Source organism: Aegilops tauschii, chromosome 7 (genome assembly GCF_002575655.3).
Source record: "Aegilops tauschii subsp. strangulata cultivar AL8/78 chromosome 7, Aet v6.0, whole genome shotgun sequence".
In the NCBI taxonomy this organism is placed as follows: domain Eukaryota; kingdom Viridiplantae; phylum Streptophyta; class Magnoliopsida; order Poales; family Poaceae; genus Aegilops; species Aegilops tauschii.
Window position 1 is genome coordinate 100,129,642 of NC_053041.3, and position 17,727 is coordinate 100,147,368.

Below are 17,727 nucleotides of genomic sequence, written 5' to 3' on the forward strand. Positions count from 1 at the left end.
AATGAAATTCAGATCCAACATGATAAACTGATTATCCTCGCCTATCCGTTCAGTTGTCTCCCGGCACTCCTGAATTTCGAGCCAACACGCATCCATCTCTTGTTGTCGTCACCCGCTCTCTTACATAGCATGTCATCTCGCCCTCTTCTTTTGGATCTTCTTCTCCTCCACCTCCATCTTTTCTTGTTTCCTCTTCTCTGTATACTTGTTTATTATCGTTATCAACTCAGCGATCTTTTGTTTCAGCGTCTCCACCTCTCCTTCTCTCTTGAGCTTCTCCTTTCGTCTCATCCTCCAGTAGGGACTGGGGCTTATAGAGACCCTTTCTTTTCCTCTCCATCACCATCATCATATTCACCGATGTCCACCTTTGGAGAGGAATTGTTGCACTTCATAGTTTTTGGACTGACATCATCATTCATCCACTTCCACTTGTCATGGTCTTCCAACAGATACCAACAATGTTGGAGGCCAAACGATTTGCCTTTCGACTTGGCTATTTGTCGGTACCTCCCGTAGGCCATGTTATCATGATACATACAAATGCTCAAAATAAAGAAAATGTGGCAATAAGAAAACAAGATTGCTTACATATTAGTCAATGGGGATACCTCTAGAGGAGCGTGCTTCACTTGCTCCAAACTATCCGCCCAACGGTTGCACATCTCTTGAATCATACCCAATAGATTTGTGAGAGGTTTGAGGGTGTGTTTCGTTTTATGCCCAAGACGGTGTTTGGAATGCTCCTCGATGTGCCTCCAATAATTTGCGCTTGTTTAGTATTTTCCGGCGACGAAATCAAGAGAGATATCTAGCCATCCCCAGACAAGAGCAATATCCTCATTCGGGGTAAAGTTTGCTCCTTGGCTTTCTTCCTCGATGAACCAAAAGGTTGGAATTGACCATATTCCGTATCTCAGCCAGACACATCCAATTCTCCAAATGCGAAAATGATGCACCCTCAAGATCGAAATCATTTGTCCTGCAGGTATCACCCATCCATACTCTAGAGAAATGATTCCTCGTTGACCCCCCCCTCCCCCCAAAAAATCATAAATCATCGCTAAATCACAAGCATTGCACAACTGCCAATATTTTCCCATGGACACGTCGCATTCAATCGAACGAACAAAAAACCAAATACAAGGCAAATGATGTCTTTTTTACCTCATCGTCGTTTCTGATCCGGCGTCGAACTCGGAAGGTGCCCTAGTTTCGCATACTGTTGGGACAAAGGGATGAGGGGCAACAGTGCAGGGAGGCCGTCTATTCGGATTCTTCGCTGAGGACTGTTGCGACACGAGGGGGAGAAGGTCGGCGGTTGCACATGGTGGCTTAGGGTTTGCCACCTCTCCGTCGAACCATCGCTAGCGGGGTGGAAGAGGTCCTGGCCAAGGCGATGGTGAGCGGTTGTCGCCACAAGAGGCACAACAACCGTTGAAGTCGTAAGATCCAACTCCAAACAGATCGACTAGGCTACGAGGGCCGAGGCAGCACCCATCACGTCGTCTGCAGGGACCAAGGACAGACGAAAGCAGTCAAAGACGGTGCTACAACGAGGAAGAGGAGGCGGCAGGGTGGGCGGGAAGAGCAGCGGGTGGGAAACTATTTTTGGGTTGGTGTGAGCTCCAAATATCCCCACAACCGTCAGATATGGAGGCTCGGGGCTAGGTTTGAAGCGCCCTCTAAAAATTATGTCGGTCGGGGGTGGGATGATGACTCTACTAAAACAGCAGTGTATTTTATCAAAAACATTTTAATAGCGGTTAATATGACAATCAAACAATTATAACGACTCTGCTAAAGTTCTTCTAATATAACACAGCACTCGCGTCTTTTTTCTCCATCGCTGGTAAGTGGGCTGTCCCTTCCTCACAGTTGTGACAGGAGACAACATTTATTTGGAGAAATACGCAGCATTCACACATCACGCTCAGGCCATTACAGACAACAGTACACACATGGGCACACGGTATACAGTAGACACACGAGTGCCTATCACTACAGCACACCATGTTGACCGAGGGACGACTCTGACCATTTATAATCCCGTGGAGTCTCATACGAATCCAAGACTAATCGCCAGACAACCTTCTCTGCGCGAATAGTTCCTTGCCTATAAAACAAAGATATTGAGAATAGCCAACAGAGAAGCTGGACACGATCACACGAGGATGGAGCGTTCTTCTTCCTTGCTCGCCCGCAGCAGCGTCGCCCTCCTGCTGCTGCTGGCTCTCCTACTCTGTTCCTTGGCGTGCTCGGCAGCGGTCCAAGGTATATATGCGTTTTCCTCAAACAACTAATCACTTCTTTCTATGTATGCCCCGCCGGATTGATCAATCGACGTGTGCATGCACGCAGTTTCTCTGGACGGAAACCGCGAGGGGCAACGACCTCCGGCGCCCTGGGCATCAGGCGCGAGGTCGAAGTACTGCCCAGGCTGCAGCGACGACGGCGTCCCTCCGCCGCCACCGCCGCCGCCTGCAACTACGTCGGCACTTGCGCCTCACCGCAAGACCCTGGGGGTTGCTGCGAGGATCCCTTCCACGAGAACCACCTATACTAGATGATATATATTGTTTTGTTGATGATGATCAGACGGCTAAGAGTCAAAGCAGAGAAATCTGAGCTAAGCCTTTACGACCCAGACATGTTGCATGTTCGCTCTCCAAATTAATTCTAAGCGGAAGTTCTACCATGACCGACACCCATCTTGTGGTACTAGAGCAACTCCGAGTCATCGTATTGGCTCGATCGTCATTATAATCATTAATATGACGATTTTGAGCAAAAATAACGCTCTAAGAGAGTCGCCATCGCTTCATATCAAACCCGCAAGTCTTCATATTTAGAGACTAGGGATTTGCTTGGAGTGTGCTCCGTCCATCAACCAACCACATGTGAGCGCTCTCCTCAGTCTTTCGCGCGGCCCATTTCTTAACCTACCAATGGTGCAGACGGTCATGACACCGTGTGCCAACTGCTCGCGGCTACCATCGCTTCTTCATAATTCGTAGGTTCATCATGGTCTAGTAACATAACCTCCAGAACAGGATTACCGTACCACTCTGACGCGGATCTTACTCTGGTTGACCTACGAGGTTCAGTAATAACTTGATTTGAAGTTCCATGATCATCATCATTAACTTCCTCACTAATTGGTATAGGCGTGCGATGAACTACTTTTTAATAAGGGAGCAGGTACAATTACCTCATCAAATTCTACTTTCCTCCCACACACTTCTTTCGAGAGAAACTCCTTCTCCAGAAAAATTCCGAATTTAGCAACAAAAGTCTTGCCTTCGGATCTGTGATAGAAGGTGTACGCAACAGTCTCCTTTGGGTATCCTATGAAGACACATTTCTCCGATTTGGGTTCGAGCTTATCAGGTTGAAGCTTTTTCACATAAGCATCGCAGCCCCAAACTTTAAGAAACGACAACTTTGGTTTCTTGCCAAACCACAGTTCATGAGGCGTCGTCTCAACGGATTTTGATGGTGCCCTATTTAACGTGAATGCGGCCGTCTCTAAAGCATAACCTCAAAATGATAGCGGTAAATCAGTAAGAGACATCATAGATCGCACCATATCTAGTAGAGTACGATTACGACATTCGGACACACCATTACGCTGTGGTGTTCCGGGTGGCGTGAGTTTCGAAACTATTCTGCATTGTTTCATATGAAGACCAAACTCATAACTCAAATATTCTCCTCCACGATTAGATCGTAGAAACTTTATTTTCTTGTTACGATGATTTTCAACTTCACTCTGAAATTCTTTGAACTTTTCAAATGTTTCAGACTTATGTTTCATTAAGTAGATATACCCATATCTGCTTAAATCATCTGTGAAGGTGAGAAAATAACGATATCCGCCACGAGCCTCAACATTCATCGGACCACGTACATTTGTATGTATGATTTTCAACAAATCTGCTGCTCTCTCCACTCCGGAGAACGGCGTTTTAGTCATCTTGCCCATGAGGCACGGTTCGCAAGTACCAAGTGATTCATAATCAAGTGGTTCCAAAATTCCATCAGTATGGAGTTTCTTCATGCGCTTTACACCGATATGACCTAAACGGCAGTGCCACAAATAAGTTGCACTATCATTATCAACTCTGCATCTTTTGGCTTCAATACTATGAATATGTGTATCACCACTATCGAGATTCAACAAAAATAGACCACTCTTCAAGGGTGCATGACCATAAAAGATATTACTCATATAAATAGAACAACCATTATTCTCTGATTTAAATGAATAACCGTCTCGCATCAAACAAGATCCAGATATAATGTTCATGCTTAACGTTGGCACCAAATAACAATTATTTAGGTCTAAAACTAATCCCGAAGGTAGATGTAGAGGTAGCGTGCCGACCGCGATCACATCGACTTTGGAACCATTTCCCACGCGCATCGTCACCTCGTCCTTAGCCAATCTTCACTTAATCCGTAGCCCCTGCTTCGAGTTGCAAATATTAGCAACAGAACCAGTATCAAATACCCAGGTGCTACTGCGAGCATTAGTAAGGTACACATCAATAACATGTATACCACATATACATTTGTTCACCTTGCCATCCTTCTTATCCGCCAAATACTTGGGGCAGTTCTGCTTCCAGTGATCAGTCTGCTTGCAGTAGAAGCACTCAGTCTCAGGCTTAGGTCCAGACTTGGGTTTCTTTTCCTGAACAGCAACTTGCTTGCTGTTCTTCTTGAAGTTCCCCTTCTTCTTCCCTTTGCCCTTTTTCTTGAAACTGGTGGTCTTATTGACCATCAATACTTGATGCTCCTTTTTGATTTCTACCTCCGCAGCCTTTAGCATTGCGAAGAGCTAGGGAATCGTCTTATCCATCCCTTGCATGTTATAGTTCATCACGAAGCTCTTGTAGCTTGGTGGCAGTGATTGAAGAATTCTGTCAATGACGCTATCATCCGGAAGATTAACTCCCAGTTGAATCAAGTGATTGCAGTACCCAGACATTTTGAGTATATGCTCACTGACAGAACTATTCTCTTCCATCTTGCAGCTGTAGAACTTATTGAAGACTTCATATCTCTCAATCTGGGCATTTGCTTGAAATATTAACTTCAACTCCTGGAACATCGCATATGCTCCATGACGTTCAAAACGTCGTTGAAGACCCGGTTCTAAGCTGTAAAGCATGGCACACTGAACTATCGAGTAGTCATCAACTTTGCTCTGCCAGACGTTCATAACATCTGGTGTTGCTCCTGCAGCAGGTCTGGCACCCAGCGGTGCTTCCAGGACGTAATTGTTCTGTGCAGCAATAAGGATAATCCTCAAGTTACGGACCAAGTCCGTGTAATTGCTACCATCATCTTTCAACTTTGCTTTCTCAAGGAACGCATTAAAATTCAACGGAACAACAGCACGGGCCATCTATCTACAATCAACATGAACAAGCAAGATGCTATCAGGTACTAAGTTCATGATAAATTTAAGTTTAATTAATCATATTACTTAAGAACTCCCACTTAGATAGACATCCCTCTAATTCTCTAAGTGATCACGTGATCCATATCAACTAAACCATGTCCGGTCATCACGTGAGATGGAGTAGTTTCAACGGTGAACATCACTATGTTGATCATATCCACTATATGATTCACACTCGACCTTTCGATCTCCGAGTTCCGAGGCCATATTTGTTATATGCTAGGCTCGTCAAGCTTAACCTGAGTATTCTGCGTGTGCAACTGTTTTGCACCCGTTGTATTTGAACGTAGAGCCTATCACACCCGATCATCACGTGGTGTCTCAGCACGAAGAACTTTCGCAACAGTGCATACTCAGGGAGAACACTTATACTTTGATAATTTAGTGAGGGATCATCTTATAATGCTACCGTCAATCAAAGCAAGATAAGATGCATAAAAGATAAACATCACATGCAATCAATATAAGTGATATGATATGGCCATCATCATCTTGTGCTTGTGATCTCCATCTCCGAAGCACCGTCATGATCACCATCGTCACCGGCGCGACACCTTGATGTCCATTGTAGCATCGTTGTCGTCTCGCCAGTCTTATGCTTCTACGACTATCGCTACCGCTTAGTGATAAAGTAAAGCATTATAGGGCGATTGCATTGCATACAATAAAGCGACAACCATATGGCTCCTGCCAGTTGCCGATAACTCGGTTACAAAACATGATCATCTCATACAATAAAATTTAGCATCATGTCTTGACCATATCACATCACAACATGCCCTGCAAAAACAAGTTAGACGTCCTCTACTTTGTTGTTGCAAGTTTTACGTGGCTGCTACGGGCTTAGCAAGAACCGTTCTCACCTACGCATCAAAACCACAACAATAGTTTGTCAAGTTGGTGTTGTTTTAACCTTCGCAAGGACCGGGCGTAGCCACACTCGGTTCAACTAAAGTTGGAGAAACTGACACCCGCCAGCCACCTCTGTGCAAAGCACGTCGGAAGAACCAGTCTCGCGTAAGCGTACGCGTAATGTCGGTCCGGGCCGCTTCATCCAACAATACCGCCGAACCAAAGTATGACATGCTGGTAAGCAGTATGACTTATATCGCCCACAACTCACTTGTGTTCTACTCGTGCATATAACATCAACGCATAAAACCAGGCTCGGATGCCACTGTTGGGGAACGTAGTAATTTCAAAAAAATTCCTACGCACACGCAAGATCATGGTGATGCATAGCAACGATAGGGGAGAGTGTTGTCCACGTACCCTCGTAGACCGAAAGCGGAAGCGTTAGCACAACGCGGTTGATGTAGTCGTACGTCTTCACGATCCGACCGATCAAGTACCCAACGCACGGTACCTCCGAGTTCAGCAAAAGTTCAGCCCGATGACGTCCCTCGAACTCCGATCCAGCCGAGTGTTGAGGGAGAGTTTCGTCAGCACGACGGCGTGGTGACAATGATGATGTTCTACCGACGCAGGGCTTCGCCTAAGCACAGCTACAGTATTATCGAGGTGGACTATGGTGGAGGGGGGCACCGCACACGGCTAAAAGATCAAACGATCAATTGTTGTGTCTCTAGGGTGCCCCCTGCCCCCGTATATTAAGGAGCAAGGGGGAGAGGTGCGGCCGTCTAGGAGGGGCGCGCCAGGAGGTGGGAGTAGGACTCCCTCCCTTTTCCTTGTTGGACTAGGAGTGGAGGGGGGAAGAGGAGGGAGAGAGGAAGGAAAGGGGCGCCGCCCCCCTCTCCTTGTCCTATTCAGCCTAGGGGGAGGGGTGCACGGCCCTGCCCTGGCCGCCTCTCCTCTCTTCCACTAAGGCCCACTATGGCCCATTAAGCCCCCGGGGGGTTCCGGTAACCTCCCGGTACTCCGGTAAAATTCCGATTTCACCCGGAACACTTCCGATATCCAAACATAGGCTTCCAATATATCAATCTTCATGTCTCGACCATCTGAGACTCCTCGTCATGTCCGTGATCACATCCGGGACTCCGAACAACCTTCGGTACATCAAAACATATAAACTCATAATATAACTGTCATCGAAATTTTAAGCGTGCGGACCCTACGGGTTCGAGAACTATGTAGACATGACCGAGACACGTCTCTGGTCAATAACCAATAGCGGAACCTGGATGCTCATATTGGCTCCCACATATTCTACGAAGATCTTTATCGGTCAAACAGCATAACAACATACGTTGTTCCCTTTGTCATCGGTATGTTACTTGCCCGAGATTCGATCGTCGGTATCGCCATACCTAGTTCAATCTCATTACCGGCAAGTCTCTTTACTCATTCCGTAATGCATCATCCCGCAACAAACTCATTAGTTGCAATGCTTGCAAGGCTTAAGTGATGTGCATTACCGAGAGGGCCCAGAGATACCTCTCCGACAATCGGAGTGACAAATCCTAATCTCGAAATACGCCAACCCAACAAGTACCTTCGGAGACACCTGTAGAGCACCTTTATAATCACCCAGTTACGTTGTGACGTTTGGTAGCACACAAAGTGTTCCTCCGGTAAACGGGAGTTGCATAATCTCATAGTCATAGGAACATGTATAAGTCATGAAGAAAGCAATAGCAACATACTAAACGATCGAGTGCTAAGCTAACGGAATGAGTCAAGTCAATCACATCATTCTCCTAATGATGTGATCCCGTTAATCAAATGACAACTCATGTCTATGGCTAGGAAACATAACCATCTTTGATCAATGAGCTAGTCAAGTAGAGGCATACTAGTGACACTCTGTTTGTCTATGTATTCACACATGTATTATGTTTCCGCTTAATACAATTCTAGCATGAATAATAAACATTTATCATGATATAAGGAAATAAATAATAACTGTATTATTGCCTCTAGGGCATATTTCCTTCAGAGACACGATATGCCGAATTTCAAAAGACAATATTGTATTTCAAAATGCATGATTACATACCTCCTATATCTTTTTCACGGATTTTATTTTTCTTAGTTTTTATTTGCTCCTGTTCTTAGGTTCTTAAAACTGTAATGCAGGTATTGAGTTTTCATGTGCATGAATTGAGGATGTTTCTTACTCTGTTTCTAAACTACCTTGATCGTACAATGATCAAAGAGTACAAAGATTTCTACGTGGCCAGCTGGACCTCAAACCCACCGCCATTCCTTCTCTTATTTTAAAATAAAAAAACAACGTAGATGCATGCATAGGCTCCACCACAGGTGCGGCGCGCCGCCGCTCCTATGCCTACCAGTTGCAGATAACAATGACTAAGAAAGTGGCTTAAGATTAACCTAGTCCAAGATTTGGAAAAGCATCGCCTTCTTGTTCCAATCAGGACATCACAATGACCAGTTCCAAACCACTTCACATCTTGAGAGTCCATTGTTAAGACCAACCAAAAAAACGTGGCCATAGAACATCAGAACCTTAATACAAGACTTATCAGTCAGAAATATTTTAAATAAGTTCTGCAACCGTTGAATTGAGTTGTTCTACTAGTATCACACAAAATTGGCCACATGATGAATTATTTGGCCCCCTGCAGAAAGGTCAATTGGTGCTCCGAATATTTTTTGTGAATACAAAAAACTTAACTAGTACACAATCACCGAACCTATCCACAACAGAAAACCATGACCGTCGCCAGCTTGTCTTAAAGTAAAGTACACCCAAGGATGTCCAGAAACCAACCATGTAGAACATCGCCGAACAACCAAACAGTATGATATGACCAACTTTATCATCCTGTTCTCCATTTTCTTCGAGCTCAGGAATCGACGGCGTCGCAAAGCAACTCTTTTTCAATGGTGGGCCACAGAGATACGGATTGCCTTCGTAGCTGCTCAAATCAAATGTGATGAACTGCCCCTTTGTTCCCGGTGTAGGACCAGAAAGGTTGTTGCATGCCACTGAGAACACCGCAAGGGACTGTAATGCTACTAGCTCTGAAGGTATTTGGCCTGCCAAGTTGTTGTGCGAGAGATCCAAGCTCTCCAGATCACTTAAATTAGATAAGGACTGTGGTATTGATCCATCAAACTTGTTTTCCGAGAAATTCAATGCCCTTAACCACTTCATGCCACCTATACTTTCATGAATGGATCCTTTCAACTGGTTCGAAGAGAAATCAAGTCCAGTCATGTAGTTGAGTATGTTTCCCCTGTATTTGTCCTGCCTGCCCTTGGTCATGAATTCCTCTTGATCAGGCAGCCCAATGACATTGAATAAGACAGGAAAAGTTCCAAAACCAGGTTGGAAATCAAATAAACTGTCATCGGATCCCATAATGTTCAGGCATAAAGGTAGCTGCCCTGATAGTCTATTATGAGACAAATCTAGTAGACGCAGATACTTCAAACTACATATATCATTTGGAACTGTCCCTTCGAACATATTGCCTTTTAATAACAGTACTTTTAGCTTTGGGAAGGACTTCCCTATCAGCTTTGGAAGGACACCACTGAATTGGTTTTCTTGGAGATCCATTATATAGATATTATTTCCCAAGTACAATGGAATAGGAAAGGTTCCATTTAATCGGTTTCTACTCATATGAAGGTAGCGTAGATCCGGTAAGCAATGCACTGGACCAGAAAGGTTGTTTTTTGACACATCAAGAAACACAAGCTTTTGCAGGTCGCATACTTCCGACGGAATCGATCCAGCCAATGAGTTCCCTCTTAAATTCAAAATGGCAAGTTCTGAGAGTGCGGATATGCAAGTAGGGAGCGGGCCGGTCAACTTGTTATTGCTAGCATCAAATGTCATAAGTATCAGACTGCCACATAACTTCTCAGGAATTTTCCCAGCAATTTCATTATCACTGAGCAATAGATGTTTAACGGCAGGTAATAGTATGTTTGGAGAGAACGAACCATAGAAATGGTTTCCAGAGAGTTTTAGACCAATGATGTTTGACATATTTCCAACAAAAGCAGCCGCAATGTCATCTAAGAAATTGTTGTATGACAAGTCTAAATACTGTAGACTATTCATGTAGCTAAAGGAAGAAGGAAAGTTGCCCATATAAGAATTCCCTGATAAGGATATGTAACTCAGATTTGGTAATGTGGTGTTGATGTCAACAGGTAATATGCTTAGCCTGTTAGAAGATGCAACCCACCATTGCAAACTGGTGTGTACTTTGGATGGAGGAAGAGGACCTTCAAAGGAGTTACTACCCAGAACTAAGTGTGATAGGTTGACATTATTTTCTATCAACCATGAAGGGAAGTTACCACTTAGGTTGTTGTTAGACATATCGACTGACTCTAGTTTATGTTGATGCAACAAAAAACTTGGTATGATGCCTGAATTGCCATTAAGGTTGCAATTTCGCAGCACTAGAACCTGAATCTGAGCTGGCAAATTTGTTGCTGGATTCTCAGTTTGCACATGAAAGTCGTTACCACTGCTTGCAAGTTCCAGTTTAGTCAATTGTCTATGATTTTGTAAGGAACTCAGCGACAGAACTCCTTCAAGAGAGTTATTTACGAGTGAAAGTTTCTCCAACAATGTGAGCTTTGCAAAGATAAGAGAGGGGAACTTTAATATTAATCTACTATTTTCCGACAGACCGAGAATTCTGAGAGAAGTCAGATTTTGCATGCATGAAGGAATCTCTCCAAATAAAAGATTGTCACTGAGATATAACACTTGAAGATCTCTCATGTTGCAGATATCTGTAATGAAAACACTTAGTGATTATTATTTAATGCACCATGTCACCATCCTGGTATTGTAATTGTACACATACGATGCATCATTTACTTTTTTGATATTTTTTCCGAAAAGATTTACCTGTAGGTATGGTGCCTTTGATATCATTATTGCCTATGTCAAGAGTATCCAACTTCATTATGCTCAGTTCTGTACAATAAACAGCATGCCAAACCATGAGAACTGATTTGGAAGATGTGACTGGCACAAATAGATCACTACGAAAAAGTTTAAATACTCCTCAGGCTAAGAGAAATTAAAGCTCACGCTGTATTGTCATATTGGAGCTGAAGTCATTCCCGTTGAGGAATAGGGACCGTAGCGATAAAATTGCGACTAAGGATGGGACGTCACTCTCCATTAATTTTCCATTATAGGATAAATCAAGAACTTTTAGTCTGTGTAATTTTGACCATACTTCAAAGCCTGCAGAAATAAATAAACAAACAGCCTATGAGGAAAAAGGAACATTTGCCGGAGAACAGCATAATTTGTTTGAAAACTGCACTGGATGAATCTAGAGAGTCTGGGCGAATTACCTGCACCGGGTGTGCATCCTTGTATCTTGAGGCCGCTCAGGGACAGATCCTGCAGCTCTTGCAAGGGGAGGAACATGGTGGTGTTGAGTAGGCCTCTGCTGGAGGCAATACTGTGCAGTATGCTGAGGTCGAGGCCGGTGACACGAGCTGTGGGGGAGCTGCAGCTCACCCCCTCCCACCGGCAGCAATCTGTGCTATTCCAGTCCAGCGGCGAGTTGTAGTTGAACTGGCCGCGGATGTCCAGAAGCGTCGCCCTCTCATCGTCCCTGCACCCCCCGCACCAGCCGCCACTGGATAGCATCGCCAAGCATAGTAGCAGGGCCATTGCCGGCGACATGGTGCAGGGGCGCGGCATGGTCCTTGCTCGTACGCACGCTCGTGCTAACTGGCCAGGTCAAATCTCGGAGAGGACTGACTGAGCCAAGTACACATACCAAATGTTGATTAGCTCAAGAAGGGGAGAGAAGTCTGGAACATTGAGGATTGACCTTATCCTTCCATCCCTCCACGGGAGTAGTATATACAAGGTGAGTTTTACATTTTCGTCCCTCTATTCTTGTTCATGTCACTAGTAGGTCCTCTCAACACTCCCCCTCAAGATGGGGCAAATATGTCTATGAGCCCCATCTTGTTACATAATTTCATATAATTTACAACACTAATATCTTTGGTTAATACATCAGCAAGCTGATCACCTGAGTTGACAAAGCTAACTTGAAGAGTTCCCTCATCTAGCTTCTCTTTGATGAAATGCCTATCTATTTCAATATGTTTCGTCCTATCATGCTGAATTGGATTATTTACTATATTTATTATGGCTTGATTATCACAGTAGATCCGAAGAGGGCCCCCTTTGTACAATTGTAGTTCAGGAAGTAGTAAGCGTAGCCATATTAATTCACATATTCCAGAGACCATGGACCGTAACTCTGCTTCAGCAGTAGACCTGGCCACTACACTTTGTTTTTTGCTCCTCCAGCTAACCAAATTTCCTCCAACAAAGATGCAGTAGCCAGAAGTGGACCTTCTATCATCTAGACACCCAGCCCAGCCAGCATCTGTATAACACTCTATACTGAGATGTCCAGAATTTGAGAATAGAATTCCTTTCCCAGGGCATCCCTTTAGGTATCTCAAGATTCTATATGCAGCATTTAAATGTGTAGATCTTGGGTCATGCATATATCTGCTCACAATACTCACGGCATATGCAATATCTGGCCTAGTATGGGACAAATAGATTAGTCTCCCTACCAGTCGTTGATACTGACCTTTATCAACAAGATCACCCATATCTGCCTTAATTCGATGGTTTGCCTCAATTGGTGTAGAGGCAGGTTTACAGTCTAGCATTCCAGTCTCAACAAGTAAATCAAGAACATATTTCCGCTGTGAGAGATATATACCTTGTGATGAATATGCAACTTCAATTCCTAGAAAATAATTTAGATGCCCAAGATCTTTTACTTCAAATGCTTTTGCTAGAATTTTTTTAACCTTCTTATCCCCTCATCATCATTACCTGTAATAACAATGTCATCAACATAAACCACAAGAATTGTAAGTTTGCCATGATTACTCCTGAAAAACAGTGTATAATCAGCATTGCTTTGCTGATAGCCAATTGCGCGGATCTCCTTGCAAAACTTCCCAAACCAGGCCCTTGGTGATTGCTTGAGTCCATATAATGATTTTTTTAGTCTGCACACCTTACCCTCTGTCTCCTTACTATTAAACCCCTGTGGGATTTCCATATATACTTCCTCTTGCAAGTCACCATGTAGAAAAGCATTCTTAACATCCATCTGAAAAAGATTCCACTTATAATTCGCTGCTACTGAGATCAGGGTTCTAATAGTATTCATCTTAGCCACTGGGGCAAAAGTCTCATCGTAATCCACTCCGTATGTTTGACTATACCCTTTTGCCACTAGTCTGGCTTTATATCTCTCTATTTTGCCCTCAGGTGTTTGCTTTATGGTGAACACCCACTTACAACCCACAACTTTCTTACCTGCAGGAAGTATAGAGAGTTCCCAAGTATTATTCTTATCGGGTGCAGTCATTTCTTCAACCATTGCTGCTCTCCACCTTGGGTCCCTTACTGCCTCCTGCCAGTCATGTGGTAGTGGTGCCATCGAATCTAGAGCAGCTATAAATGAATTGTATTGAGGGCCCACAGATGAATATGAAACATAATTGGAGACATTGTAGGGTGACATTCTTGATGGCAATTTCCCAGCAGTTAATCGAGGTTGTTTTCGGTGGGCAATGGGTATATCTAGATCATCCAATGTAAGAGCATTATCATCACACGACGGAGTTACCTGTGGAGCCTGAGATGGTAATGGTGGGTCTGGTGTTGAGTCATTCGCATCAGGCTGCTCCACTCTGGATGGTGTTCTTTCTGGTTCATAGGCTTCATGGTGAGGCTCCAAAGAAGTTACTTCCTCCCCCTGCATTTGTTTCTCTTTTGATTGCCGCCTTCTTGTATACACTTGGCATTCCCTTTCTTCGTTTGGTTTTCGCCATTGTTGTACCTCATTTGGTGTATCTTGTCCCCTTCCTTCAGCAGGTATCACTCCAATAATCATCTTTTGTGATGTGGCATCGATGTTCTCCACTTCTTTATCTCCCCCTGTCTCATAGTCTGCATCTAAGAGGTCATCAGTAAACGAATCGGGAAATACATCAGATAAGTCGACTGATCCCCCATAAAATGGTTCATGTTCACGAAACACCACATCCATACTCACAAACATTCTCTTCTCGGATGGGCACCAACATTTATAGCCCTTCTGTTTACCAGAATACCCCACAAATATACACTTTACTGCTCTTGGATCTAGCTTCCCAACCGAAGGCCTATAGTCCTTTACAAAACATGTACACCCGAACACCTTTGGTGGAACTACATATGTAGTTCTCCCAGTGAGACACTCTATTGGTGTCTTGTAGCCAAGCACCCGAGAAGGCATCCTATTCATCAAATAAGCTGCAGTCATCACTGCTTCACTCCACAAGTACTTTGGAACATTCATGGCAAACATTATGCACCTTGCAATTTCTAAAATATGCCTGTTCTTCCTTTCTGCCAAACCATTCTGTTCTGAAGTACCTGGGCAAGTAGTTTGATGGATAATTCCAAAGTTTGACAAATATTCATCAAAGTCCCCATTCACATATTCTGTGCCATTATCAGTTCGTAACACTTTCACACAAGCACTATATTGAGTCCTAATCAGATTATGGAAATCTCTAAAGCATTCAAATGTTTCACTTTTATGGCGTAACACATAAACCCAGGTAGCTCTAGTGCAGCAGTCAATGAAAGTGACAAAGTAGCGATAACCACTAATAGATGTCACTTTGCTAGGGCCCCACACATCTGAATGTATAGTTTGCAAAGGCACATCACTTCTATTATCAGATGATAAATAAGAGCTCCTAACTTGCTTTCCATACTGACAGGCATCACACATTAGTTGTTCTTTACTAATTTTACAATAGAGATTAGGGTAAATCTGACCCAAAATAGCAAAAGAAAGATGTCCCAACCGACGATGTTGAAGTAGGAATTCTTCTAGTGACGAGGGAGACACTGTAGCAGCCACTGCAGGAAATATATTACTATCCAAGTAATATAACCCATCACGCATGCTCCCTGTCCCAATCTCTTTTCCAGTTCCAAGTTCCTGAAAAATACACCAAGTGGGGAAGAATATTGCAGCACAATTTAGCTCTCTAGTGATGCAGCTTATAGATAGAAGATTAATTGGGAATGCTGGAACATGTAAAACTGAAGATAATGACATATTTGGGCTGCATTTGACAATTCCAGACCCAACAATGGCTTGGGTTGAACCATCAGCCAATTTCACATTTTCCTTTTTAAAAACAGGAATATAGTTGGACAACTCCCTAATAGAACCAGTCATATGTCTCGAAGCCCCTGAGTCAATTAACCATTGTGCACCAGCTGCAAGATAATCAGTACACATTACAGTATGAGAATTATTACCAGAAAAATTTGCTGATGAAGAGGATGATGCATGTGACTCCTGAGGCAGTTCAACACCAAGATTTAGGTTCTTGAATTGACGCCACTTCTCTAGCTCATCGAGGGTTATCTCAACGCTCAATTTCTGAGACAGTTCCTCGGCAGCTGAAGTGTTTGCTCTTCCGGGAAACAACATGCCTCTCCCACGGCCACCACATGCATCAAATAATCTGCCTCTGGCTCTACCTTGCCAGTCCTGGCCTCTACCACGACCTCCTCCCATCAATTTAGGGCAGCCTGCCACAAGATGTCCTGGTGATCCACATTCAAGACATTTTCTTTCACCGTTACCTGCTCCTGTTCTTTGGTATCTTCCACCTCCTGCAGCCAAGAAAGCTGAGCGCCTTTGCGTTACTCCCTGTGAAGCCGATCCTGCTGCCTCCAACCTTAGCCGAGTTTCTTCACTCGCTATTGCAGAAATTGCTTGCTCAAGACTTGGTAGCTTCCCACTGCCATATAGAGCTGCTCTCCTATTTTCAAACCTGGGATGGAGGCCATTTAGGAAGTCTCTAACACGTCTCCTCTCAGTCCACTTACTATGCTTCTCAATACATTTCCCACACTCCATTTCAACTGGATCATAGTAGTCCAGGTCACTCCACAACCTTTTAAGTTCAGACACATATTCCACCACTGTTCTCTCACCTTGGCTCAGCTCCTGCAACTCCTTTTGAATTTTGCATGCTAACATCTCATTTCCCACTCCTGAATATGTGCCTTTCAGGAGCCTCCAAATCTCTGAAGCATCTTTGATTCTCTCAACCTGCTTTGCAATCTGAGAAGACATCGAACTCAGAAGCCATGCCCTGACCAAAGCATTGGTTGCTCTCCATTTTTGGCCTTCTTTTGAACCTTCTTCCTCAGGTTTCTCTACTGTCCCAAGGATGTATCCTTCCAATTTCCTTGAAACCAGGATGGTTTCAGCATGCTCAGCCCAGCTTACATAGTTCTCAGGACCCTCTAACTTCACATGTGGCATCTGTAAGGGATGTATCTCCTCCTTTATTTCAGCCTCTGATTTGGAGCTGCTAGCTTGCTTGTTGATTGCATCAAACAGAGCCCTGCACTTCTGGAAGTAACTGCTGCAATACAGCCGCAAGCTCACTGGAAGTAACTGCTGGGGCATCATTGATTTCAGCCATCTCCTCTACACGCTGCACTTCTACTTCTCAGATTCAAGCCTCTGCACGCCGCACTAGCTAGCCGTCGGCTCCTTTCTCCTCCCTAATCACACCACCAGCCTGGGCAACCTCCACACGCAACCACACAAACAGCCAACTCACCCGTGGTAAATCAAACCACTGCTCCTCGCCGCCTTGTTCCTCCCAGCACCTCCTTCACCGCTGCAGCACTCTGCTCAGTTCCGCCATTGCACTGAGTCGCCTCACGGGCCCAGGTCGCCCTCCTTCACAGCGCCGTTGACCACCAGCACCACCACCAACTTCCGCCGCCTCCGAACCCACTCAACGCCGTTCCACGGCCGCCGCTGCCTCGCCGGAGACGGGTGGCTCTGATGCCATGTTGATTAGCTCAAGAAGGGGAGAGAAGTCTGGAACATTGAGGATTGACCTTATCCTTCCATCCCTCCACGGGAGTAGTATATACAAGGTGAGTTTTACATTTTCGTCCCTCTATTCTTGTTCATGTCACTAGTAGGTCCTCTCAACACCAAAAGACCACGCGTATCCCACTACTATATATTATAAGCTCGAGCAGTCTTTCTTAGGCAGAAGAATTTCAGGAACCTGGTCGTGCTTGGATTTTGATTCGCTTCCAAAAGCAATTTTCGCTTCAAAAAGCATTATATTGTTGAGAGAAGTCCACTTTGCAATCTTGAACTTTTTAGTTTGTCAAGAACCAACCATCAACTTTAAAACCGGCTAAAAATCAATCCCAGACTTTGAAAACCATTCAACCATCCCCTCCCATGACT

General features: G+C 44.3%; 2 protein-coding genes and 1 long non-coding RNA gene across 3 annotated transcripts; 1 reads left to right on the top strand and 2 right to left on the bottom strand.

Moving 5' to 3' along the window:
• Positions 1–2,081: 2,081 nt before the first annotated feature.
• Positions 2,082–2,726, top strand: LOC120969835 (uncharacterized). Its single transcript, XR_005764229.3, has 2 exons — positions 2,082–2,274; positions 2,362–2,726. It is a non-coding gene; the product is annotated as an uncharacterized lncRNA (long non-coding RNA).
• A 6,165-nt stretch (positions 2,727–8,891) lies between these two features.
• LOC109785564 (receptor-like protein 14) lies at positions 8,892–12,236 on the bottom strand. Its single transcript, XM_020344157.4, has 4 exons — positions 11,735–12,236; positions 11,463–11,621; positions 11,277–11,345; positions 8,892–11,158 (listed from the first exon to the last, which is right to left on the bottom strand). The coding sequence occupies exons 1-4, from the start codon at positions 12,087–12,089 to the stop codon at positions 9,027–9,029; spliced, it is 2,715 nt and encodes a 904-aa protein (XP_020199746.1). The 5' UTR covers positions 12,090–12,236; the 3' UTR covers positions 8,892–9,026.
• A 1,959-nt stretch (positions 12,237–14,195) lies between these two features.
• LOC109785565 (uncharacterized) lies at positions 14,196–17,366 on the bottom strand. The gene is made up of 2 exons (XM_040396521.3): positions 15,756–17,366; positions 14,196–15,429 (listed from the first exon to the last, which is right to left on the bottom strand). The coding sequence occupies exons 1-2, from the start codon at positions 16,921–16,923 to the stop codon at positions 15,386–15,388; spliced, it is 1,212 nt and encodes a 403-aa protein (XP_040252455.1). The 5' UTR covers positions 16,924–17,366; the 3' UTR covers positions 14,196–15,385.
• Positions 17,367–17,727: the final 361 nt, after the last annotated feature.